General features: G+C 45.5%; 1 protein-coding gene across 2 annotated transcripts in view; it reads left to right on the top strand.

The window, feature by feature from the left end:
* Positions 1-885: 885 nt before the first annotated feature.
* Positions 886-25,210, top strand: part of klf12b (Kruppel like factor 12b) — a 37,791-nt gene continuing 13,466 nt past the window's right edge. Inside the window, exons 1-4 of one of the 2 annotated variants that reach the window (XM_076165650.1) lie at positions 886-1,026; positions 15,032-15,114; positions 20,787-21,324; positions 24,767-24,902. In XM_076165650.1, coding sequence (XP_076021765.1) covers positions 933-1,026; positions 15,032-15,114; positions 20,787-21,324; positions 24,767-24,902 — 851 coding nt within the window. In that variant the 5' untranslated portion in view covers positions 886-932. The other variant, XM_076165651.1, reaches the window with a different exon arrangement.

Below are 25,210 nucleotides of genomic sequence, written 5' to 3'. Positions count from 1 at the left end.
GATGGCCAGTGCAACATTTCAGGTGAAACTAAAATCTCTCCATGCCACAGACGGATGAGAAACAACTACATGTGAACTCAAATTCTTATTTTTGATGTCATATAAGGTTTGGTAGTGTTTTTGACATAGATGGAAAGTAGACCTTTTTTACGTTAGAACATTTTAATCAATGGAGAAACAGAAAAACCTTTTCTATAGTGCATTTTAAAGTCTAAATCACACATGCTGCACTTTCTTTTGTAATTTTATCCCCTTCAATGATCTATTTATGTTTTTGTGGTTTTATACTGTTCTATCATTAGTTGTATGTATGGTCCGTGATTGTTTTGTTTTTATCACATGTTCCTCTGTATGTTTTATGGTTTCTTGTTTTATGGTTTCATGTTATACGGTCTCAAATATCTTAAGCTCTGGGTAAGTTAAGAGCTGGAGACAATATATCATTTTTATTGTCCACCTTGTGTGGATAATAAAGATCTCTGCTGTTCCATTCTGGCAATACAACTTCAGATTTATTTGTTCAAAAACTACCCATGACCCCTCATTTAATGCAAAATCACATTCATAAAATTGATCAAATATTTAACATTGTACAATAATGTTGTCAAACAGAAATAGTGGATACCTACATTTTACTATGTCTTCCAAAGTAGAATACAGATTTATCCCTGACAAAATAATCACAACAATAATCATTCTCGTTAACCAGTCACATTTTAATGATACAACCTAATTAAAATAACATCATAACTCGATGGCAAAACAATCATCCCAGCCCCCCTGCTCCCCTCCGTCTCCCGGCCCCTTTAAACGGGGAGGCGCTCCGGTGCTCACCCCCAGCCCCGGGCTCTCCGCCCCGGGAGGGGAGCGAGAGGGAGCGGAGAGCGGACGCGTCGGAAACCTCCCCGGAGGGGCCCCGTGTAATTCGATGCATGCTGTTAAAGCTTAGAGTATATTGTCTTCCCTTTGCTTATGAAGCCTCCACCCACCGGCCCACCCTACATTTAGCGGATCATGTGACTGGGGGTAAGTCATTTGCAAGTACAACAGTTCTCTGTGCGCTCCCATTCATTTCCTGAGAACTGCCTGAGCAGAGCAGCTGAGAGGCAGAAGGGGAGGGAGCTGCTCACTCACACACACACACACTGACACTCACTCACTCACACGCACACACACACTCACACACACACTCACACACACTCACTCACACACACTCACTCACATACATACAGGCAGAGTGAGAGGAGAGGAGAGGAGAGGAGAGGGACAGGAGGAGAGGAGACAGAGAGGGAAACAGTCTCCTATAGTCTCCACGGCTCTGCAGCTTCTGACAAGGTCTGTGCATTTTCTCGTCCTGTTCCTCTGTGCTTGGTTTGTCACGTCGCCGGGCTTTGTGCTTGTGTTCAGTGCATCTCGTTCAGCTGTCATTGCTGTGTCAAAGCGGATGACAACTCAGATCACCTACGGCACACTGATTGTCTGTGTCTCCTGTGTGTGTTTGGTGTCTATCAATGGGAATAACGGCGACACTGGTTCTGACTGGACTTGTAACATCTATTTCTGATGTCAATTCTGAAGCTGTCATGACCAGAGAAAAAGTGATTATGGGCTATCCAACATCCAGCATCCAGGCTTTACTCTGCCGGCTCCAGTTGTGATCACAGTCCTCTTATTTGCTTCTCTCTCGTCTCTTATCTGTGAGTTTTTACCTGTTCAATAACTTCAAAACACAGACGCATAGTGTAGAACTGTCGTAGAATAACACCAACTGTATGGCTCGGTGTGGAATATGAGAGTGTGAGCTCAGGCAGCACTGTGCCAAACTCTCTCTCTCAGCAACTACTAACTGGGAAGAAAAGTTTGCTGCTTGTCAGAGTTTTGTGCATGTCTCAGAGAGTTCTGTGTGTGGGTGTGCATTTGTGGTAAGTGTTAGGCTGTATGTGTGTGTGAGACAGCCTTGTTTGCCTACTGTAGCAGCTTGGAGACGGACAGACAAGGCTGTTAGCAACGGGTTAAACATTAGGAGGCTCGGGTAGCGGAGGAAGGACACTGGGGGGGGGGAGGTGTGGGAGGTGTGTGTGTGTATGTGTGTGTGGGAGTGTTGCAGGGGTGGTGTCTTGGATGTCATCGGCAGCGCTCTCACTTCCAGGGTAATAGTCATTGGTATTGATGGGTGGCTGTCAGAGAGGGAGAGAGCCACCGGGCAGGGGAGAGTGGCCGGGGGCTGGCCCTTGGCTGTTATTTTCAATTACAGGGGACCGGGGCAGAGCTGACAGCAAAGGCATTTGTACATCCAGCGAGGGGAGAGGAGGGTGTGTGTGTGTGTGTGTGTGTGTGTGTGTGTGTGTGTGTGTGTTGGGTGGGAGGTGGAAGCGAGCGAGAGGGGTGGAGGGGAAGGTGGCAGGGAGGGTGGGAGGGGGGGGATGAGACTCTGGCCTCTGCTCTTAGGTTTGATGTGGAAACTGAGCACTGACCTCTGTGACTTTACCCCCACGTTGTGAGGAGGCCCTCCCCTGCCTGTAAATACGTGACAGCCGCAGGGTGTGTGTTTGTATGTTTGTCTTTCTGTGTGTGTGTGTGTGTGTGTGTGTGTGTGTGTGTGTGTGTGTGTTTAAGTGGGGGTTCAAAAGAGGTGGGGGGGATGTGTGTGGCGGAGACCCCCTGCTGCTCAAGGATGTTCAGTGAGTGTGATTAGTGTCCATTTAAACTCTCACTTAAATCCATTTACCACGGGGCTTTCTCCCTGCGCATGAACGCGCATAAGCAGGCTGATATTACCAAAGATTGTAGCTTGGCCACTGTGCGAGAATCTGTGCCGTCCTCCCAAATTTCTCAATCTGAAACGTCACACTCGAGCTATGAAACTGGCACTTTATGAAAACAAATTTCGTCCGACCCAAATCGGTGAGGGTCGTAATCTCTTACACCTCGCATCAAGCCGGTGCTGTCACTTCCATTCCTTTGATGGCTGAACCCCCACCCGCCACCACTCCACCACCTCCACCACCTCCGCACCCCCAGACAGACACGGTCCAAGGGCTTATGATAGTGATCAGTGCAGGTGGGGGACTCAATTAAAAAGCCAATCACCGACGGATAGACTCTATCTGTCCATCAACACCGCAGTCCCCGGGACATTTAATTGCTCTGCAGGATTCCCCCCACTAAAGGCATCATCCGTCTGCCATAGATCACCATGCACAAATTGGGTGCCTGTTGACAGATTGAATCTTTCAGGAGGAAATGCCATGTGAGTGTATGCGCGCTCGCCCTCTCATTCAGTGAGATTTGAAATTCCCTGTACTACGACTAATCAGTTAGGTTAACTGCTGGCATATTGACTGACTGCTGTATCATTGATCGGCCTGCATGTTATGGAGTGTATCATCATTGATCGTGGATAGACTGCAGCACACCACGACAGTATATGGCCAGATTCATTTGTTGAAAGACCTCGATTGTAAGCCGAGGCCAAGGGGGAGTGAAGCAAGAGTGGAGTGTGCGCAAGATGCATTGTGGGATACCCTGTCCCCATCTGTGGCTGTGTGTGCCTGAGAGATGGCCCCTGGTCACAGAGAGGGCGGCGTATCTGCAGAGCTGTCAAACCTCACTCTCTCCTCGCCCAAGGTGCCTACCATCACTGCCGTACACAAACTCGGACACACCCACACACTCACACACAGGCGGTGGTGTGAGGGCGTTCGTATACGCAGTGTGAGACAGACCTGCACCCAAATAGAGCTGTGAATTTCCATATTGATAGACTGAGAGCAACATGGTGGCACCTAAAGAAATAATACAGCTTTGCAAAATGCAATACTTACAAAAATTCATGGTGGCATCAGCAGCACAGTGACAGTAAGAATCAAAAAAATGGCAAAACATTTTAAGGAAAAAGCAGAGCGAGCGAGTGTGCTGCTGGATCTTTCACCTTTATACAGTTTATGATTACATATTATGCTACAATCCTGATATCCTCTGTGGTCGCAATCTTTGTTTACACCGCTCTGCGCTATCGGAAGTACTTTTTGAGGTGTTCCAGCGCAGCTAGGAGCTGACATCGCCCCTTAGTGGATTTAATATTTTCATTTTTGAAATGAATGACGTGAGCAACATCTCCCACATCGCAACTGTTTGCATAAGCATAAGTAAGAGTTATAACGGGGTAAAAAAGGCCGCCGCAGGGTCTGCAGTTGTTTTGCCATGGTCTCAGTATGGAGAACCTAACATGCACTGTTTGTCATGTTAATCTTCCTATTCATGAAATAAGACAAATATTTGTAGGTTACGCCTGCTAATAAACATCTCCGTCCTGTCATTGCGTCATGTCCAACCATGATAAAATGTTCTCTCCCTTTGCCTTTTCTCATGTGTATTTAACCTTTGACCCCCCTACGTCCAGCCCACATTTGTTTACCAAAATTGGATTGAGGGTGTACATTGCGTGCTAGCACATGTGTGTGTGTGTGTGTGTGTCACAGAGAGAGAAGGAGAGAGAGAGCAGAAAGTATTGTGCAACAGCTGGTGAACCTGACGTAGCACTGAACAGAAACAGAAGAAGAGAACAATGTAACCTGAGTGATCGTCTACTTACTTAGTAGCACTTTACATTTTAGATATGAATCTTAAGCAATGTTGTGGTAGAAGTGCATACTTGTTGGGTTGAGTGTGGTTTAAGGTTGCTTTGTTATGTTTCTATGGACAGGATGGAAAGGTATGGCAATGGAAGGCCTCTCTCTCCCTCTGTGGAGAACTTTCCCCATTTTATCCATTACCCATTTTATTTCAGCCAAACATGATTGATTAGTAACCTCCACTGGAAAGAAAAAGGGGAAGAAGGAAAGGAAGTAAGAAATGAAGGCCATTCAAAGTCAGGTTTTCTTTGTGGGGGGGAGGTGGGGTTGAGCTACAGTTACACATGAAAACAGTTTCCCTCCATAGAGGCTTTGGGGAGCTGCATCTCTCTCCAGCCAGAGTGCAGATGGCTTCAGCAGACCTTCTAAAGACTCCGTAAAGATGCTGTACAGATCACCGTGAACTTTTGTTTCCAGTTGTACTGTAGGTCAACTGTTAGGGAAGGAAATTATGCAAACAACATGTGGGATCCATTTCCAAGCCTGTGGCATTCCACAGGCTGTTTGGCTTTAACAGAAGCGGAGCCATGTCAACGTAGGTTCACGCTATGGACCATAACTCCCCTCAATTACCTGCCTTCTGCCAGGGCCCTTCAGCGGCAACAGCATCAGCTAAAAAACCAGAGGAACAATAATGTAACTGAAGCCGCGAGTAGATGAGTAATAGAAGTAAACACAGCTGCTGATTTTATTGAGTGGCATTAGGGACCTGGAATGGGTCAAACTCAGGGAAACACATAGTGAGCAGAAATAACTGCACACACATTTGATGAAATAAGTGTCAGTGTTCTGGAATGTTTTGCTTGGTCCATTATTGTCTGTTTCCATGTGTCGCATGTTGGCCTGAATTTGACTCGGTCGGCGCAAATGCAAGATAATGTTGGTACTTTGTGATGCCGCGAGAAACATTAAACACTTAAATACGCAAATGTGTGTGTGTGCAGCACCCGTACGTATGAGCACACGCACGCATTTATTATTTGTTTGCATCACGATAGACAGCGTGTCAGTGAGAATAAGTAGAGTAGAGCTGATAAGTGTTGGAGGATCCAGCTGATATTTTCTACATGAGTTATTTACAGTGGAGTGTGTGTGGATGAGTCAGTGTATCGGTGCCTCTGCATGCTCGCATTGTACCCTTACTGTAAAACATGTAGGTCGATCTTTGAGTGCGCGTGAGTGCATGTGCTCTGATGCATGCATTAGACAACCTATTGTGAATAGTATATACACAGAACATATGCAGGGGGATGGGGGATCATTCAGACACACACACACACACACACACATACACATACATGAAGGAACACATACACACACCCTGTCAGAGCCTTAAGGGGATAAGGCAGTAGCCTACTCAAAGAATCCCCCATTAGGGCAGGAGTATACAGACATCCCGAGGGGGACGGAGGGAGGAAGGGAGAGAGAGAGAAGGGAGAGAGAGAGAGAAACTAGTTCTGTAGGTGGGTGGGCGGTGGGGTGAGAGGGATGCAGGTTATTGTAAGGATGTTAATGCAATGCATCCCCCCACCACCCTCAGTCAGGGCAGAGGATGGGAGATGTGAGCGAGGTTTTCGTTCTGACCCCCTCAGCTCCAGCCTGAACCTTTTTGCAAGGGAGACGCACGATGATCAGACGCCGCCGCTCTCTCGCTCAGACCTTCACCACGCGTTTCCTCAGGGAGTCATCCTCTGCTCAGTTGTTGTATAATATATATGTTTTACATTTCGTGTCATTGTAGCTGTGATTGAATTCATAAGAATAACCTGAATTATATAGTTTCATGGTGCGTTTGGACTCTGTGATGGTCCGCAAACGCTCCTCTGTCAGTGCGAGATGATCATTAAGCACTGCAGTGTAGTCACCTCAACCTCGGACCTGTGCACTCAGAGTAAATAAGAGATGGGAGCAGAGTCACAGAGTGCATTTTTTATTGATCCAATGGAGCTAACCTCTCCGTCTCTCCGTCTCTCTCTCTCCTGCTCTCGCACACATACTGTATGTACCTATGTAATGCTGAAAACACACATGCAAACAACAACGCTGCCTCGTCTCCCCGGGAGGTCGTGCCGATTAATCCGAGCGTTTATCCCGGTTTGCTCTGCTCCACCTCCCTCGTTGGTACAAGTGCGGTTTTTGTGTCAGAGGCTATTTTAGATGCACAGCCACTGACACCACTGCACTTATGTGGAGGTGAGCGACTGTGTGTGCGTGTTCACGTGCGTGTGCGTGTGTGTGTGTGTGTGAAGGGTGTTCTAGCGAGGTCACCCCATTATGTTGGAAGAAGGCGACACACCGTATTGGCTTTTAGTTTAGCAGCTGTTTGTGGCTTTTATATTAGTGGTTTCTTCTGCCACAAACTGCATCCACACCTTGCAAAATTTGACTCCTTCCTCCTCATGATTACATCAAAAAAGATCTTCCAGAGGAAATAAGCAGTTTAGAATGGGTGTCGCAAATTGCTTCGACTTCTAAGTCCAATCTCACTTGAGTAATGCCACCTCACTTTAGAGCTGTCACAGTCGGAGCTTGTTTGGCTGTTTCTGTGCTGCATTTGAGGCACATGATGCAATAGGATGTCAGACTCTTCTGTTTACCTCTCTGTGGAGCACTGTGGAGGAGTGTGTGTGTGTGTGTTTATGCGTGTGTTTGTGCTGTGCAAGTCTGTGTGTGGTTGTGTGAGAATATGTACTGTAGGTGTGGGTGGGTGTATGTTTGTATTGAATGGGCATCTAGCATATTCTCCTTTCATGCGCCGAAGCTGCAATATTGAGCGACGAGAGTTGTGTGTGTGTGTGTGTCTGCTTCTAAATGTAAGATAAATACAGTTCGGGGTGGGTGCAGGCAGAGGTCAAAAGGTTTGTAGATAGGCGTGAGTTTGTGTGTGTGTGTGCGTGTGTGTGCGTGTGTGTGCTGGTGAGATTTGCAGAACAGAGAGCGGTGGCTCAGGAAGTCTGCTTATGAGAAGTGTGTCGAACGCAGACGTAGACGCCGACAAACCAGACAGTGTCTCGCTTTTCTTTTCACTTTGAATGTTTCCACTCAGAGTAAAGACCTTCTTCATTTCCCACAGTTTCACAAGGGCTGATAAGGGACAGAGGTGCTGTCAGTGGAGGTGGGGACCTTCACACAGACAAAATGTCACTGAATAGATGTTAGTCCACAAAGAGAAACATTAGCTCTCGTCATTCTGTTCCAAGTTGATACTTTAGATGGTTTGATCAGGTGCAGTGTTAATGTGGCTTGTCGTATCCTTGCATTTTCAAAGGAAACTAAACGCATAGCAAACAAATAACGGTGATTTTTGTCAGCTGCATTGTTTCTCCCTGCTCTCCCACCATCTTTTATTAGAAACTGTACATTTGTTTGTTTGTGAACACGCTGTCACACTTGTGGTGTTGTATGTAACGCCAAGTCAGCAAAGTTTTTCACCTAATTATTTCCGTGTGTGTGTGTGTGTGTGTGTGTGTGTGTGTGTGTGTGTGTGTGTGTGTGTGTGTGTGTGTGTCTGTGTGTGTGTGTGTGTGTGTGTGTGTGTGTGTGTGTGTGAAGGCGGTGGACTTGAGCTGCATCCGGCGACCTCATCCCCCTCATCCCGACAGGATTACTGACACAGGATCCCCCTGCCCCTGGCAGAAATAGCAAGCACCCAAGGGCAATCCACCAGAATATGGGAACTTCCGTGGGCCTTGCCGGTGTGTGTGTGTGTGTGTGTGTGTGTGTGTGTGTGTGTGTGTATGTGTTACAATGCATGCTTGACGTTAGATTGTGCCGTATATTTACAAGGGTATCAACTCTGTAAATGGAGCTGATTTCCTCCCAGGTGCGGTGTTCAGGCATTGAGAACACAACTACTCTGCTTTCTCTCCCTTTTTTAGTCACAAGACATCATTCACAGTAAAGCAAATCATATTTATCGTATAGTAGATAATTTATTTGGGCATCAACAATTGTGATTTCAATAGAGATCCGAGTGCTCTCTTGCTCTCTCCCATATGTTTATTAGATATGTACAGGGAATTACATAATGTGGTCATTTTGCAGAGATTAAAGACGGAGGCCATTCACAAGTACAATAGGCCATCAAACACAATGACCATAACCAAGCACACTCAACATCAAAGCAGCTGGCTCCAAATGCAAATCAGGGTTTACAGAGATTTCTTTCAAGCATTAAATGTAAAGATTTGTAGTCAGTGTAAAATAAAATCCAAGATCTCACAGTGTGTCAGAGCCTGTAATGTACATTTGTTGTGTTTCAGCTGGGTTTCTACCCTGAAGTATAGATCAATCCAATCAATACTCATTCTTTACCATCTCCATTCAGCCAGCGCAAATGGTTTGGCATTCATGTGTGGAGCTGTCTCACCCTATTGTCCTCTGTGTCTTTGATAGAACAAATGCTTTGTTTTTCCTGCATAAGGCATTTTGACAACTGCTCTGTAGATAACGGCTTTCCTGATCTACAAAGGCGTATATTACATACAAACAAGAAGTCGATATAGTGTATGCAGACATAAGTGCAGTAATTCCTTGCTGGAAGAGACACTTCAGATGTTATTACGTTGCATGATGTTTTTATAGGGCCATTTTGGATGTCAGGGGACAGTACCTTTCCTTTTTGTTGACTTGCACGCTGCAATTCTGAGTGGAACACAGTCATTCCAATATGCCAAATCGCATTTGAAGAGTATCTGAAGGCCAAACACACTCAGAGGGATAGAGGCTGACATTCTGTGTAAATTGATGGGACCTGATAAGACACCTTAGAAGTCAGGCTTTTACTGTATGGCCCATAGATGAATACCGCCAAAGCATGAGGAGTGTGTTTCATCTAATAATAGCTGCGTTGATGAAGAGCGCAGTGTTTTCCTCTCTGTGGAACTGATTTGTTCCCAGAGGAAAAGGGCAGGGTGTTTTGAGGTAAAGTGCATCAGTTGAGTGCATCTCTAAGGGGAATTTAACCCTAAAGGGGACTTTTCTTACCTTGTGACTGTGTACACACTGCGGTGTGATGCGGTGGTGCTTGTCAGGAGGTTAGAGCGCATAGGTAGCGCCACTCTTTTCTCTTGAGCCTTGTTCAAAAAATGTCCCAGAAGCATCCCAAAGACTTCAGCTTGCTACCCCTGCCAAGGAAAATACAGCTTATGAAATGGAAATTCTGAGACCATTCACATAGTGCCAGGAATGATTAGAAAAAAAAAAAAAAAGACGATCCATCTCAGTACATCCAGGGCTGGAGGCTGAGGAAAGAAACACACATCATCCATACACACAAAAACAGCGTGCCCAGTATTTACCTGGCACGTATAGTTGAGGGTTAGAAAGCCATTAGGAGATTAAGGGTTTTGTAGTTCACCCTTTTGTCTGAATCGAGGAAAAACACGATGCGGGAGCTTTTAGTCAGCCATGTTTGGAGCTTCTCCACCAACTCGTCTTTTAAGTGTTAAATCTGTAGGGAAGTAGTTGAATGGGATCTTCAGGCCAAAACCAGGGCAATGCGATGAGGTCATGCTCAGAAACAGCTTTAACGCGAACCAGACTGAGGTTGAGTCTGACTATCAGCTGTGATTCAGCCGTGGCTCAGCTTCTTTCTTTTTTTTTACAGATATGTCACCCGTCCAGTTCTCCAGTCATTCACTAGGATCGTGGGGAATGGTGTGAATCGTGATTTTTGCACTTCCTTTTTTTCTGGGTTTTGCGTCATTGTTGGTGGAAGTTTGTCGCATTCATTTACTCCTGACTAAAGAGAGGAAGTGGAGGAGTGAAGCGCCTTTGTGTTGTGGTAGCGATTGGGCCAGGGTGTCGCACAGGGGTGTCCAGGGACGGCGAAAAAAGGGAAGTGAGCTGCAGCAAAGAGGCCGTCAGACACAAAACACAGGAAATGCACATCTCGTATCACTCTTATGTCTCTGTCTGTTTGCTGGGTTTAATGGTTCAGTCCTCTCAGGAAAATGCCCTGACTTGTTTTTCACTGCCCATTTCCCTCTATTGCTCTCCTTTTCCCTCTCTCTCCCTATCTCTCCCTCTCTCTCTCTCGTAGAGGAGGAAGGGGTGGGGTGGGGTGGGGGGCATTCTGTTGGCATTCTTGCACCGTGTGCTCTGCGCTCGACCGGGCCTTGGCTCGACTCCACAGTCCTTTCGCTCTACCCCCCTCCCCACCCCCGTTGCTTCTCCAATCCAGGCCCCCTCCTCCTCTTCCTCCTCCCTGCTGAATTACCCCCCCCCACACACACACCCCAACCCCTCAGCCTCTTCACCCTCAGTCGCTTCCCCAACCGCAACACCACTATGCTCGACAAGAACCACCCACCTCTTCTCTTGCTATCACCTTCCTAAATCCTCATGTATCGTCCCCGTATAACACCCCCTACCCCCACCCCCACCCCCACCCCCACCTCATCCCCCCTCTCCCGTCCGTCTCCTCCCAACCCCGTGGCAGCAGGTCCAGCCTCTGTGACACAGATGCACCCACTTGCTCTGGGCGCTCGACGCGGGAACAAAGCATCGGCGGGTCCGTCTGTCTCCGAATGCGTTTCAGGGTGTGTGTGTGTGTGTGTACGTGTGTGTGTTTGTGAGCATATGTGAAAATATGCACATAACAGAGGGACTCGTGTGTCTGAAATCCATATTATTACTATTGATCTATTGATGCCCGAATAGATTAGATGACCAAGACGTAACACATTGCTTTGTGAGCTGACACTATGAACAGGAAGTATCCTCAGTGTTGTGTGTGCATGTGAGCCTTCATCCCTTTAATCACCTCAAACACTGTATGGCAAGACAGAGGCTATATGTATGCTGAGGTACATGCTTTGCAGTTTCTGTTTGTTTATATAGTTTTGCCTGTCCATATCCTCCTATGTTGCCAGTGGTGTATGTGGTCAGCATTTGGTCTCAGAATGTCAGGCCTGTCATGTCCTATCGATGAGCTGGTGGAGTCTGGGTTGGTTGCGGTGAGCTGAACCATATTCCTCTGATCCACACAGTCTCTATCGCCTATCTCACCATCGGAGCTGGTAGCCATCGGGGAAAGTGGGAGATGGTTGGACCGGAGGTTACAGTCAGTGATACGTGGTGGGAGTTTGAGTTGGTAACTTGAAATGCATTAACAGACACACAAATAAGTGCACACTTGTGTAAATGCAGAGTGATAAAGAGTGAGAGAGCAGCAGCAGCAGCAGCAGCAGCAGCAGCAGCAGTAGGCACGGCGATATGAGCTGTATATTTCAAGTGCTTTTGCCGCTAGAACTGGCCTCATTCTTCACCTGGTCCCTTCGCCTCTCCTCCTGGGGATTTTGACGGGGACGGGGAGGTCGGATAGGAGGGAGAAATGAGATGCCTCGACACTCCACTGCCCTCCTCCCTCCCTCCCTCCCTCCCTCCCTCCCCCCTCCCTACCTCCATCCAACCGCCCCCCTCTCCCCACACCTGGGATGGCCATTTCATTTCAGAGTGCAGCAAATGGAAAGGTGATCTTAATCTGCCCTGTTTCCCTCCACCGCCACCCCCCACTCTCCATCTCCCACACACAGAGCCTCATACTGCTGATGGACAGCATACTGTTATAGGTGCTTCAGCCATGTTGGCCCAAATTTAACAACGGAGAGAACCCAATATATGTAGTTTATTACCTTGACTGAATGAACTCGGCCCTTACTCATGTTCTCTCCTCTTGTGTGAGACTGACATGTCTAAATACAGTTAATAATTGACTTTGGTTGAAGTTGTTTTTTTTGATATGGCCTGCTCAGTACACAGCACCAATCTGTTATCTCGTTACTCAGTGTTAAGTCTGCCTCACTGCTGTTAACAGCCACAAGCAGAGGCATGCACTGGTCATTGATTTCCTATGAGGAGCCTGCTGCATGCCAGTTCATTATAAAGGTGTTCACAAACAGTGGATTAAGTGGACTGTAGGAAGAGTGTGAACAGTGGGGAAGGCTGGAAATGTGTTCCACAGTACCACGGGGTGCACAGCTAATAGTGTTTGTTGGTTTAAATTGTGCCAGTAAAATTCATTTTCACTTTTCACAGCTCTAATTTAGCATTGAGGTAGGATGAGTTTGAGGTAAAGTTTTTGTTTTTTTTGCTGAGAAAAACATTTTTCTTATATTTCTCTCAAGAGAAATCTTCCACTGTGATTCCGCTGTGGAGAGATTAAGTCTTTATCTGAAATTGGGAGAATATAGTTTTCTCTCTGAAAGAGAAAATGCTTCGGCTGGAATAATGGTCAGCTTGAGGAAAACAAACCTCTCTCTCAGCTCTCCTCACACTTGCCTCTCTCTTCTTCTACTCAACACATGGCTCCAGGCTGGACTGCAGCTCCACCCGCCCAGCCGTTGCCACGGCAACACTATCTAGGCCTACCAAGACCTGAAGCCGAAGGACATCCTGGACAACAATACAATAGCAGCACAGCCCAGGGTACCTGAGGGAGTTAGACCTGAGAGGAGAGATCTGGGGGGCTGCAGATTGAGGGAGAAAATCCCCCCCCCCCCTCTTTCTCCTCCTCCCTCACTCAAACACAAAAACGCTTTTTGCTTGAGAATCAAAGCAGCTGTGCAACAACATACAGCATATTACGCTTTTTGATACATTTCCCGACCTATTTGTGTTCTCACATTTAGATTGATCTGAGATGTGCAGTCTAATTACACTAAATGCCCAGCCTGTAAAAGAGATTGGTTAGAGTGATGATTGGTGGAACAGTCTCTGCCTGCACCACCGTGGTCAGGATGGCCCTGATGCTGCTGACTGCAGGACTGGGACACACACATCCTGCTGCTGCTGCCAGCAGTAGAGAGTAATAGAGATGTTTAGAGACTATTTGCCTTGCTTGCATTCCTCCATGTACTGCTGCTAAAATAATAAGAGGGAGGGTTACCTCAGGTCGGCCCCAGCTGAGGGATACGGAACATGCATTGTTGTCATTGGCTCCATCTGAGCATCCCTCTTAAAGCCACAGCACGGAGCTGAGGAGGGCAACTGCTGCCCACGGTATAAAGGGATGTACTGTTTTTAGATGCACTCTTTACAGTGATTATATGGGTGCCTGCACAGCCAGAGACATGCATGTGTGTGTCACAGTTGTGTTTCTGGTTCTGGAGAATATGCAACATTATTGTCATACTGTTCACGTCCAACATGTCACTTTTGTCTATTTCCTAATTGTGCATGAACACATTAAATGTTACCCTGTCTCCTAATCTTAAGTGCTGTGTGGCATTTATTGTTCTATTATGTCAGCGTTGAGTGCAGAGAGCAAACAATGCGTGGTTGTGCCTTATCCATTATTCCATTATTCCATTTTTGTTCAGTTTAAATATATGTTCCTTTGAAGTACAACACATAGGCTACACAAAATGCAAAGAACAACTGAATAACTTTATATTAATGAATAAAAGCCTATTTGATTCCATGTTATTGCACGAGTATATGTCACAATATAACCTTTCATATAAATATATGGGGAGGCTGCTTACTGCAACATTTCAGATTCATTCTGTATCGGGAGCCAAATGGCAAAAAAATCTCATTACTTACTTATAATGTAATTATTTTTCTCCCTGCAAGTAAACTTGTGCTTTTCTTCATAATCATGATATCTTTAAGCATCATTCTACACATGCTAACTATTCATCAGTAAGCAGTTAGTTTTGTGTTTGCTCCTGAACTACTGACTGTGTTCAGCCTATTTTTAATGTTAACATCGTCATCAAAGTAGCAAACTGCTCAAGCTGTTTTTATCCATTTGAGGGTTTTTATTGTGGTTCAATCAGATTCTGATATCTTTCTCCACACGATTCGATTCCTTCGGGCATGTGTGAACACAGTAATCATACGTGGGTGAGGATCAACATGAACACAGCTGCAGCCTTTTGCGGAACAAGTCTCTGTGTCATCATCTGGTCACAAATGAACTCCGATTATAACCACAACTAGGAATCTTTGCCACTTCTACCATTGTTCTGTTCCTGGCATGTAATAATTCAGCAGTGACCAGCGAGGAGAGCGAACATTCTCCTGTGGCTTTTGTTGATATATTTTGGTTTTCTTGAAGTTTTTTGTTTAAAGCCAAAGCGAACAAAGAGTAACTCTGGATGTCAGCTTTGATTAAGTATCTCCATAGCATCGTTCTAGCAGGCCAGACTGATGACAAGGAGGCAAACTGTGTCCTGATTGAGTTCACACAATGGGTTCGCACCTCTTTATCGGTGGTTTTGAAATATGATTCATAAATATGACTTTGTGGATATTTTAACTGTGCCTTTTTTTTTCTCCTCCTGTAAATGTATGCATAACATTGAAAATGTGCAAGTGTGAAAGCAGTGTGTGAGCTGCTTAGTCATGCTAAAGCACCAGTCTAACACCTCCTCTGTGTTCCTTCACAGACTGCCTCAGAAACAGGATGTTAATGCTTGACGGAATGCCTGCAGTCCGAGTCAAAGCTGAGCCCCTGGAATCGGAACAAGGGGTAAGAGAGCAGTTGTTTTCTAGACAATTCCCTTTTTTTTTTCTCTCCCCCTGCTTTCCTTCTTTCCTCCTCCCGGCCATGGGCAGATAATCACTCCCAGGCCTCGGCGAGCGAGCGAGTGAGGGAGCGAGTGTAGGGGGCTAGGAGGAGTGGTTGGAGAGCATGGTAGTAAGCGGGAGGGAGGCTGACAATGAGAGGAGGAGAGCCACAGCTGGAGCAGGAATGCATCAGGGGCTTCCAGCGTGGTGACTGGGGCCAGCAGAGAGTCCGTGCAGGCTGGGGGTAAACGCACACATGCAGTCACTGCTCCAGGGAGGAGAGTCACATGGGAAACTCTAAATCTTATCTCCTGCCTGTTCCTGTTTCTTTACGTCTCTCAGTTTCCCCTTCACCCTCGATTGCGCCTCAGTCTCACAAACACACATGCACGATCTGTCTAGCACATGTAAATACACACAGATGTAGACACAAACAACACACCAAACTATGCAGTACTCTACCTCGATCACTAACACAGCCTCTATCTGCTCCCCACCTCTATTTGTCCTCCAAGATCTCTAGTGTCTCTCATTGCCGTTTTGTGTGTGATTATTTTCCCACAAAGCAGAAGTTAAATGTCACTGCAAACCTTGTGAACGTTTCCATATTGTTGTAGCGTTATGTGCCTGTTTTTACTTGTCTATAGGTGTAATTCCTTATTCTAATTAACGTATTCAAATGCGATATTTCATTTGCAGCATGCTGTGTGTGTGTGTTGAGCATGTAAGAGGATGTGCAGCTACCTGATGCAGGATTTTCACGGCTCACATAACGGTGAAGTGCTCTCTTGTCCGACATATGTAGAAATAAAGTGGTCTTGTTATGGAGAAGCTGTTGCTAGGTTACTAGGGCTTTGTGTTGCTGCCACAGCTGTGTGTGTAGTGGGTGCAGGCCACTTCATATTTATGGTCATGATGAATAGTGTTCACTTACTATTGATTTCCATTCATAACTTATCAATAATTTCTTGCCCCCTAATATATCGTTAATAGCACTTTGGGGGAGAGGAGAACAGAAGAATCGGAGTGCTTTAGTGTTTGATGGATGAGAAAAACGCCAGCTGCTGATAACTCATCAGGTTATGTGGCGTTCCTTTAGGAGTGTGTGTCGGTGTAGATACTTACCGTTGATAAAGACTGAATCTGATCTTCACAAAGAGGGACTTGACAGAAAGGCAGGGGAGGCAGGTGGTTACTTTCTGGGTGTCCTGCTCTCAGCTGTGTCTTCAAGAGCTTGAGAGCCGTACCTTTGCCCGGCTACCTAATGGCTAGGGTTTGAAGTTATTCTCCATACGAGGAGTGATGTCAGTCACAGACAGGATGTGTGCGCTGCAGCCCACATGGCTTTGAAGTGCGCTGAGATTCAATCTCACCCGAACTGACTGAGCTTCCCCTTAAGACGGCAGGCACAGATAGTCAGACAGACAGACAGTTTAGACTGCTGGAGAAATGTGGTCTTCATTTAGGTGGCGGGGGGCCAAGGGCTTGCTGGAAATGGTCTGCCTCGTTAGACTATTCACCCGCGAGGGTTTGGAAAATCTGCCCTGCTAACCAGTATCCCCTAATAAAGACAATGGCATGAGGACAGAGGCAGGCAGGCGGGTTGGGGTGGAGCTTATCTTTGTGTATGTGTGCGTGTGTGTATGTGTATGTGTGAGCATGTGTACGTCTGCGGGCCTGTGTGTCTCTGTATCTGTCAAAACGAGAGAGGGAGTGGGTTTTCGCTTTCCACTTGTGCTGGCTGAGATGTGTATGAGAACCTGAGCCAATATGCAAATAATTTTCAGCTTTCCACTTTTATGTAACCCCATGCTTATCTGTTATTCTGACCTTTCTCCGTAAAAGTTTCCTGTTTTACACAAGAGGATGAGCCTGTATGACACACTGTCAGTGTCACCGACTGAAGTCAGCTACCGGTGTGCCCTGATCATAGTTTTATCATTCAACAAAGGAAACAGTCACAGTTACACAACAAGCCACTCGAGGCATCACAGTGTTATTCCATGGTTAAAGAGGTTAGACATTGACAGCTTGCAATGCCTATAATCATTAATAACTCCAAAAGTCATTTTCATTTACTGGGCCACTAGAGGCTGCTTATATGACAGCGGTATAATGAACCACTGATCAATAAAGCAGGGGTTGGGAATCTCTATAACCTCTTTGGTGGAGTGTTTCACGATCAACATTATCATTATTATTAATGTGGTTTTGAATTTTAAGTGTTGGTTGAGGCATTCATAGTTTGTTTTTAGTAACACTGAATCTTCTCAGGGCAGTGTTCAGGCTACAGTTGTTGTTAGAAAAGGCAAGATTATACATTTCCCTCCCTCTTCGCCTCTTATGTTCAACCACTGGTAGGAAGAACAGGCAAAACTTTAGCAGCTCACCAAATGCACTTTAGGAGCACTTAGTAAGAGAGATTTCAGACACGCTCAGATCAGCCTGAATGTAGCTAATGGCTTCAAAGACTTTAGGCAATGCAGCTCCAGGCAGTTTGTGACACTGACATCCCATACAGAACATGCAAAGATAGAGAGATCTCACGTAAAAGCAACTGGATAATAGCCCGAGGGTCTGCAGAGAAAAATAGGAGCGGTTGCAAAGGAAGCAGAGAGACCATTTGATATCACAAACACACAGATATTAATAATGAGAGATATTTCTTTTGAAATGTTTCTCTCGGTAAAGGCCTGGAGCAGCGTATTCTAGCAGATGAACTATAACTACCAGTCAGAAGATACAACAAACTCAAATGATGAGGGGAGAACTAAAGAGGGTAAACAGTGAATGGTGAAAACATACTTTGGTAGAGCTAAAAAGACCAAATATATTTAAAACGAAAAGCATTTTTTTTTACTTGCCAGGTAGCAGCTAAAACTAATTCTGTACCAATCCAGCGGTAACACAATCAGCATCATCTTAGCGACACATTGGTCCATCACAGAAGTCACTTGGCTGAATTGTTTTTTATTCAAATTGGTCTAAGATAATAAACTGACATAATGTTGAACAAATGGCAAAATCTTGTAATGTTAAAGAAAGCAAAACAAAGCGTCCAGAAGTACCAGGATGCAGAATAAAGCTCATTTAAATCTGCCAAATGTCCGTTATCAAGCTACAAGCTACTCATGATTTCAAGTAGTGAAGCTGTAGACAAGCTACTCTCTAAATAAAATAAGCAACAGTACCAGATCCTAAAAAAGTAACTGCTAACTACATTAAAGCTAGTTCAAGGGGCAAGAGTTCCTTTAACTCCCCCCCTTACCTATCGCGTTACAAGTAGCTACAGAAAAGAGTAGTTAACTTAAGCTAGCCAAGTTAAAGAACTTCTGTGTATACTGGAGTTACGAGAAGACTCTATGTTTCCCCTGAAGTGAGGACTGACGGATTTTGTTCTACCACAAAAAAAGTCCTAGCACCTCAGACCTGTTTCACAACATGTCTTACAGGATAATTTGGTTAATTCCACATTCTGTCTGTATTCTCATATCGCACACAGGCCTGAAACCAAAAGTGATTTGATTTGTCGAAGTACTTTTTTGTAATTTGCATTTTTTAACATGCATAAAGCCTCGGAGGAAGTACTGGTGAAAATGCTTTGTGGGTGGTATCATGAAACAGGCCATCATATGCCATGAACCTTGACCTGGCAGTTCTGACTCTGAGCTGAACCCCGATGGGGGTCAGAGGTCATCAGAGGGCATATTTTATGGGGAAGGGTTTGTTTTCCAACTAAGGAGGAGCTTCACAGGGAGAAGCTCTGTTGATTCATGGGGTCGTAACATTTCCTGTAGGCCCAAAATGAGTGTACGCGTCTGGAGTAAAAATAGTAAGCTACTACAGAAACGAGCACACACACCACTCACAAAAACTCGGTAATTCACCACAGATCCGCTCTCTGCCAGCATTACATAAGAGGAAAGAAATGTGAGTCTGAATAACAAAAGTGAGGATGAAATTCATGAGACGGGACACATTTCACATCTGCTGCGGCTGCGATCGATGTTTAACTTTTCGCCTCAGCGTTAATGAGCTTTTCATATACGACGCCTAGAAATCCAGGATCCGTTCTCTCCCCGATGGAACGTAACTGTGACTCAGCCTCTGAAAGGCTCCACTGTGCAGATCAACACCCCCCACCCCGCCTTCCAGACGCTCTCGCACCCCTCCCACACTAAACATAGTGGAGAACAGCTTCGTCGCATCTAACACAGTTCATCTGACAGCGCGCATATCATAGTGCTACCATAGAAAGGCCAAAGTTTGAGAGTTCGGGTAAACAAATAGTAGCAGAGTGTTGTTCTACTGTGTATGTTCTCCATTATCTTTTCTGAGTAAATAGGTTCCTAATACTTGTAGAGGCAGATGGAGCGCTTGAGTTACAGTCTGCTCGGTGTTAAGTGAAAGATGTGTTGAGGGATACACTGAGCCACCAGCGTTGGCCTTTGGAGGCCCATAGCCGAGAGACAGAGAGAAAGAAGGAGACAGTCAGGAAATTGAGCCCATATGATGTTTTTCCACCGTCACAAAGGAGATTTGGGAGAGATACGAGGGGAGCCAAGAGAGCTGTGTTTCTGTGGGAGTGATGGAAAGCAGGAGGAAAATAGAGCGAGCCATCCACGCCAAGACCAGAGAAAGGAAGAGAGCGAAAGAAGGCGAGCGAGAGAGACACTATCTTTACTCCTGCATTTCATCTGCGTATGACATCATGCTCAGCAAGTGAACTTCACAGGGGGGTGCGCTGTTTGAGTGAGCGCAGGGAAATCACTGCTCATTCTCAATAAATGTCACCGTGTGTACCTTTGTGACATGGCATGATGTGTCTATCACATGGTGCCTCTGTTATATGTTACCCATGCCTGTACTTACATAACAACAGTTTGGTGAGATGTAATACAAATAATGAGGAGGAATCATTAATCACATGAGTAGAAATACAGGGGAAAATAGGGAGAGATTGTGGGGAGCACATGTGGAAATATTATTATTGTTTATCCGATGTTCTATATGGTGGCCAAATAGCTAAAAAAAAATTCCATGCAATTTAACATTTTATATTATATATTAAATACTAATTTACTAAAATACATAAATTAACTTTTATTTATGTGGGTCCAACAAAGGACCTGGAAGTAGGAGCAGTTGTTATTATCACAATTATTAATTATAATAACACATATTTTATAGGGAAATATTGTGTTTTACACATTTGTCGCTCTTGTACTGTAATGAGTTAAACTGAATTGAATTGAAACTCTTTCATAGTTATCAGTCAGGGTCTGTCCTAAGCTCCTCCTCACCGGGGCCAGTCAGAACTCCTGTTTCCTGCTCTATAGTCTGCACTTAAACTCAGCATTGAAAGCAGCATTTTGGCTTGTGAAGCCATTGAGGAAGATGTGCACAGTTAGGGAACTTGACCCTGAGGACATCACAGGGTAACTTCCTGTTGGGGCTGAGGATTACATGTGTGAAAGTGTGTGAAAAGTTGGCTGCATAATCCTACACACAGCTGTTATGACATACTAAATAGAGAGGTGGAATCAAGCTTTAATTGTGTGCCCTTTTTTAATTGAAACATTCAGCAGAAACTGTAATTTAGAGAGACTCTAACATCTGTACTTTTCCTTTCAGTCACCCAAAGTGCGCCGTTACCCTGCGATGGACGGCGTCCCCTTCTTCCTCAGCAGAGTTAAACCTGAACCTCCAGAAGACCTGCTCGCCCATGACTCACACTTCCACACGCAGACCGAGCCTGTCGACCTGTCAATCAACAAACCCCGCCCCTCGTCTTCATCCATCATCTCCACAACCACCTCATCTTCACCTCTCAGATCTGCTTTCTCCCCATCTTCTTTATCGTCATCCTCCTCCTCCTCCTCTCCATCGGTCATCACCTCTGCCTCCTCGGTGCTCACGCCAGGCCCTCTGGTTGCCCCCGGCACCGGGATGAGAGGTCAGCAGTATTTGCACATTCTGCACTCTGTGCCGCCACCTCCATCCAGCCCTCTGAGCCTGCAGGGAGCAGGGAAGCTGGCCAGCCATGTTCACCGCATCCCAGTTGTGGTACAGTCACTGCCCCTCATGTACACCACTGCCGTTCGATCACCCTCCAGCCTCAACAACGCCATCATGCTACCTCTGCTGGATGAGGTCAAAAGCCATGGCAAAGGTAAGACCACATTTACTAAACATTTGACTCTATTGTTTTCTTTTAATTTCTATTAAATTTCATCACTTTCAGTTATTGGCTACAGCTCTGCTGAGATACCAATTACATGAATGACCTACCTCCTACCTCCACCCGTAACTGCTGACATTACCAAACTGCCAAATTTCCTTGGAATTCTTTGGAAACACAAACCGCAAACTTGTAAAACACTGGCCCGTCCATTCTGGGAACAGGCTACAAAGAAACATGGGTGTGCATGTTTGTTCGTCTTATTTAAGAAGCTATTGGATGTCCCATTGACAGCCCGTCCATATCTGTATATTGTTCTACACTGTATTTGTCTTCCTAAATGTGTCCAGCCTCCTGTCGGTGTAATGATTACAGCATGTTTCCATATGGATCTGATGAACTCGCATCATGCTGTACTGTGATTAGAACTTAAGCTCCGATCTCTAAGCTGTTTCCATATTGCAAACTTACTAACCATGCTGGCTGTTGTTTACATATGAGAAACAGGAGCCTTTAGCATGGATCTTGTGGTGACTTCACTTACTTTACTTAAACCTCTTTGGCGAGCGTACTGTAGGTTCATTCATTAACTTCCTCTAGCTGAACTTAAATGCTTTTTGGAGCTTGTGATGCTTCTGTGTATCGGTTTTTATTTTGCAATGACTAAACAAAGCATCTGCAACGGCAATGTTCTCATTTATGAAGTCACTTTTGCTTGCATGTCACATTTTTGAGCCAATCGCAACGATGACAGCCAACTTCGAGTCATAATGTCGCTATAGTCAGCTTAGATGTTTTGATAGACTGTCATCTAGTAAAGCAGAGCGCCACAAGTCGTCATCTTCACCCCCTGCCCAGAAGTACATATCTGAGGCTGATTGATGGTCTTCCAGTCCTATACCTCCAGGAGCGTCTGAGGCGTCGCTGGCCTGGCCTGGACTGAACTCTGTGTCATGGCGCTGGTTTCCTGTTAGGGTGTGGTTTTTACTGCAAACCGCGCAGAGTAAGACTGGGTGTTGCTGTCCACAGGAGTGGGACTCTGAGCTGTACACAGGGGAGCCATCGGTTGTAAAAAAAAAAGTGTCCACTTGTTTATTGGAGGTTGCTTTGTGTAACACCCTGTCAGATGGACACAGGCGCATTACCAGTAGACTTTGGCACTGGCCTGTGCATGTATGTACAAACAGAAAGACGGAGACAGGCGCGTAATTAGAGCATGTGCTGAACTTGGACATTGGTTGGGTGGGTGTGGTGGTCCTCAGAGATGGGCGTTTTAAACTCCGGGTGTCTGCTCCCAAGGAGAGAAGAGGAAAGAAAGGAGGACAGGAAAAACAAGGCTTGCATAAGAGGGTGTGGTCAGATATTGAAGATGGGTGGCACTCACACACACACACAAACACACATGCACGCACTCTTGAGTACCTTTGAAGGCATCAAGCACAAAGGAAATAGGGTGAATGTTGGGTGTGGTGGACACACTCAGATAGCAAGCAGGAGACAAACACACCCATACATTTTGCTTTTCAGGACACTTTGGAGAAACGTTGTATATTTCAAGTCTTAAAATCAAATTCCTATGAAAAATAATTCAGCTGTTGCTTGGTTCCACCTCATGTCGCTCTTTTTAGGCTTGACTGTTGATTATTGATTACGTGATTGCTGGTTGTTGGTTGAATAGAGTGGCCTGCTGTATATAAATACGCCCCTCATCACCCCGATGCACATGAAGTTTAATGTGAGTCATGAGCTTAGATTTACCTTGTTTGACTCGATACAAAGCTAACAACCTTGTGCAGTGATGCAAGTCTCAGTCATGTTGAAGCTTTCATCATACACACAGAAACACACACGCACGCGCGTGCACACACACACACAGGTTGGCCATCCTCCTTAACAGAGGGCGGGTACCCTTCCTTTCACTGCTGTCTCCCTGTCTCCGGCAGGAGGTTTCCATGGAAACAGGGCTTGACTGGAAACAACAGGAGAGAAAGAAAGAAATCCGGGGCTCTGCCCACCTCTCCTCCACTCCTCCTTTGTGTCCCTCGCTCAAAATACCCCTTTCCAACTCACATTGCATTTCTAACTAATTACAGGTTTTCCATAGAGTAGGCGAGCTGGTCACCACTCTGCATATCTTGCAGAGCAGCTTGGAATCTTTAAAAGCAAAAGCTCAAGCAGAGTTGCAGCATTATCTCTGTTTCCCTTCCGTAATAACAGCATGTCTGCCTCTACCTCTAGACTCTTATTATGGGCCATTATGGCCACGGTCTCGGCTGAGAGGGCAGAGGGGGTGGTGTCCTGATGGCTTATAAAAGCTCCAGACAGAGTTGCTCAGCGGCAAAATACCTGACACTTTTCCATGTTTCTGATCATCGCCTCTTCAGAAACAAAGATGTCGTCATCGCAATATCTTCAACATGTCATTTTCATATCCTACGTTCATTATATATTTTTAATAGTTGTAATATTAATTATTGGCTGTTGCAGTAGATTGCCACTGGCGTTTCTTTGACAAGCAGTGTCAGGCGGGTCTTTATTTTTTTGACATTCTTCCTGTGAGTTATCCAGGATGTGCACAGGCTGTGTCCATGGAGACAGAGTGCAGAATTTGCTGCAGGCTCTGGCAACATATCCAATGAGTTGACCAGGGGAGAAGTTGTCACAACTTGTGGAATAGATGTAACTTTTTCATGCAGCTCAGGAGACAGAGACCACCAGCCGCATTCATTGGCTCATCGTTAACGGTGTCCTGGCAAGTCAACACCATGTTTTGCTTCGGGTATGTTTCAAAAGGAAAGAATCTGTAAAAAGGGCAAAGCTGGGTTGCTAATAATCAGGGTGACTCTTAAAGCATTTTGTGTGAAAGTTTATCATTATAGGAAATATGTGTCTCTGTCTTTTACTGAGTAATTGGAAATATTACCCACACACACGCACGCACACACACACACAATCACAAATGTCCCCGTACACCAATCAACGACAACAACGGCTCCGCCCGGCTCCTTATCTCTAGGGTGGAGGTTGCAGGCAGATAAAGACTATATCTGTGTGTGTGTGTGTGTTTGCGTGCACGTGTGAGTGTGTGTAAGCAGTGGGCACAGTGTCATGCTTTGCTGCCCTGTCCTGAAGTGGAGGCTTCTGTCTGACAGCTCTTGGCTTAACGTGCCTGAACTCTGGTTATCTTCTGACTGCACTGACACACATAAACTATATCCAAACATGTGATAAAAGCTTTAACATGCATAAAAAAGCTATTCTGGAAGAAAGTTTTCACATGGAAAAAGTGATGAAGGCGGCGACTGCCTCATTACAACGAGCAACACTTTCCAATGCACATAATGTGATATGCCTTATAAGTTTCCAGTGTGGGTTCCAGTATCATGTGTCTGACTCCTGCGTGCGTGTGTGTGTGTGTGTCTCGTCCTTGCAGCACACATAGACCCCAACGGCCTGTCACCGAGGCTGATCAAAAGTGATAGCGATGACGACGACCTGCCAAACGTGACCTTGGACAGTGTTAATGAGACCGGCTCCACTGCGCTGTCTATAGCCCGCGCCGTACAAGAGTGAGTATCATGATCTGTACACACTCTGTGTTTTGTGTGTGTGTCTGCAATGTTGAATCTTTATATCGATTTCCACTTCTCTATTTTCTGATCTAGAGGAAATCAGTCTTCTGTCAAGTCTTTATTTCTTTTGTTTTGTGAAGAAAACTGTGCGTGGGCAGATGTGGCCTTGACCTTTGACCTTGACACTCTGCAATGTTGCTTGGTCACTATTTTGTTGTCTTACAGCAACCATATGTAAAAACTGCAATGCATGGATTATATTGGTAAGCGTAGAAACGTAAAGCAATATTGCTGCATTGTTTAGA

This window comes from Genypterus blacodes, unplaced genomic scaffold (assembly GCF_046128005.1).
Source record: "Genypterus blacodes isolate CSIRO-AG114 ecotype Tasmania unplaced genomic scaffold, CSIRO-AGI_Gbla_v1 ptg000148l_1, whole genome shotgun sequence".
NCBI classification, from domain to species: Eukaryota; Metazoa; Chordata; class Actinopteri; order Ophidiiformes; family Ophidiidae; genus Genypterus; species Genypterus blacodes.
The sequence above is the reverse complement of the archived record's forward strand: the minus strand, read 5'-3'. Positions and strand labels throughout refer to the sequence as shown.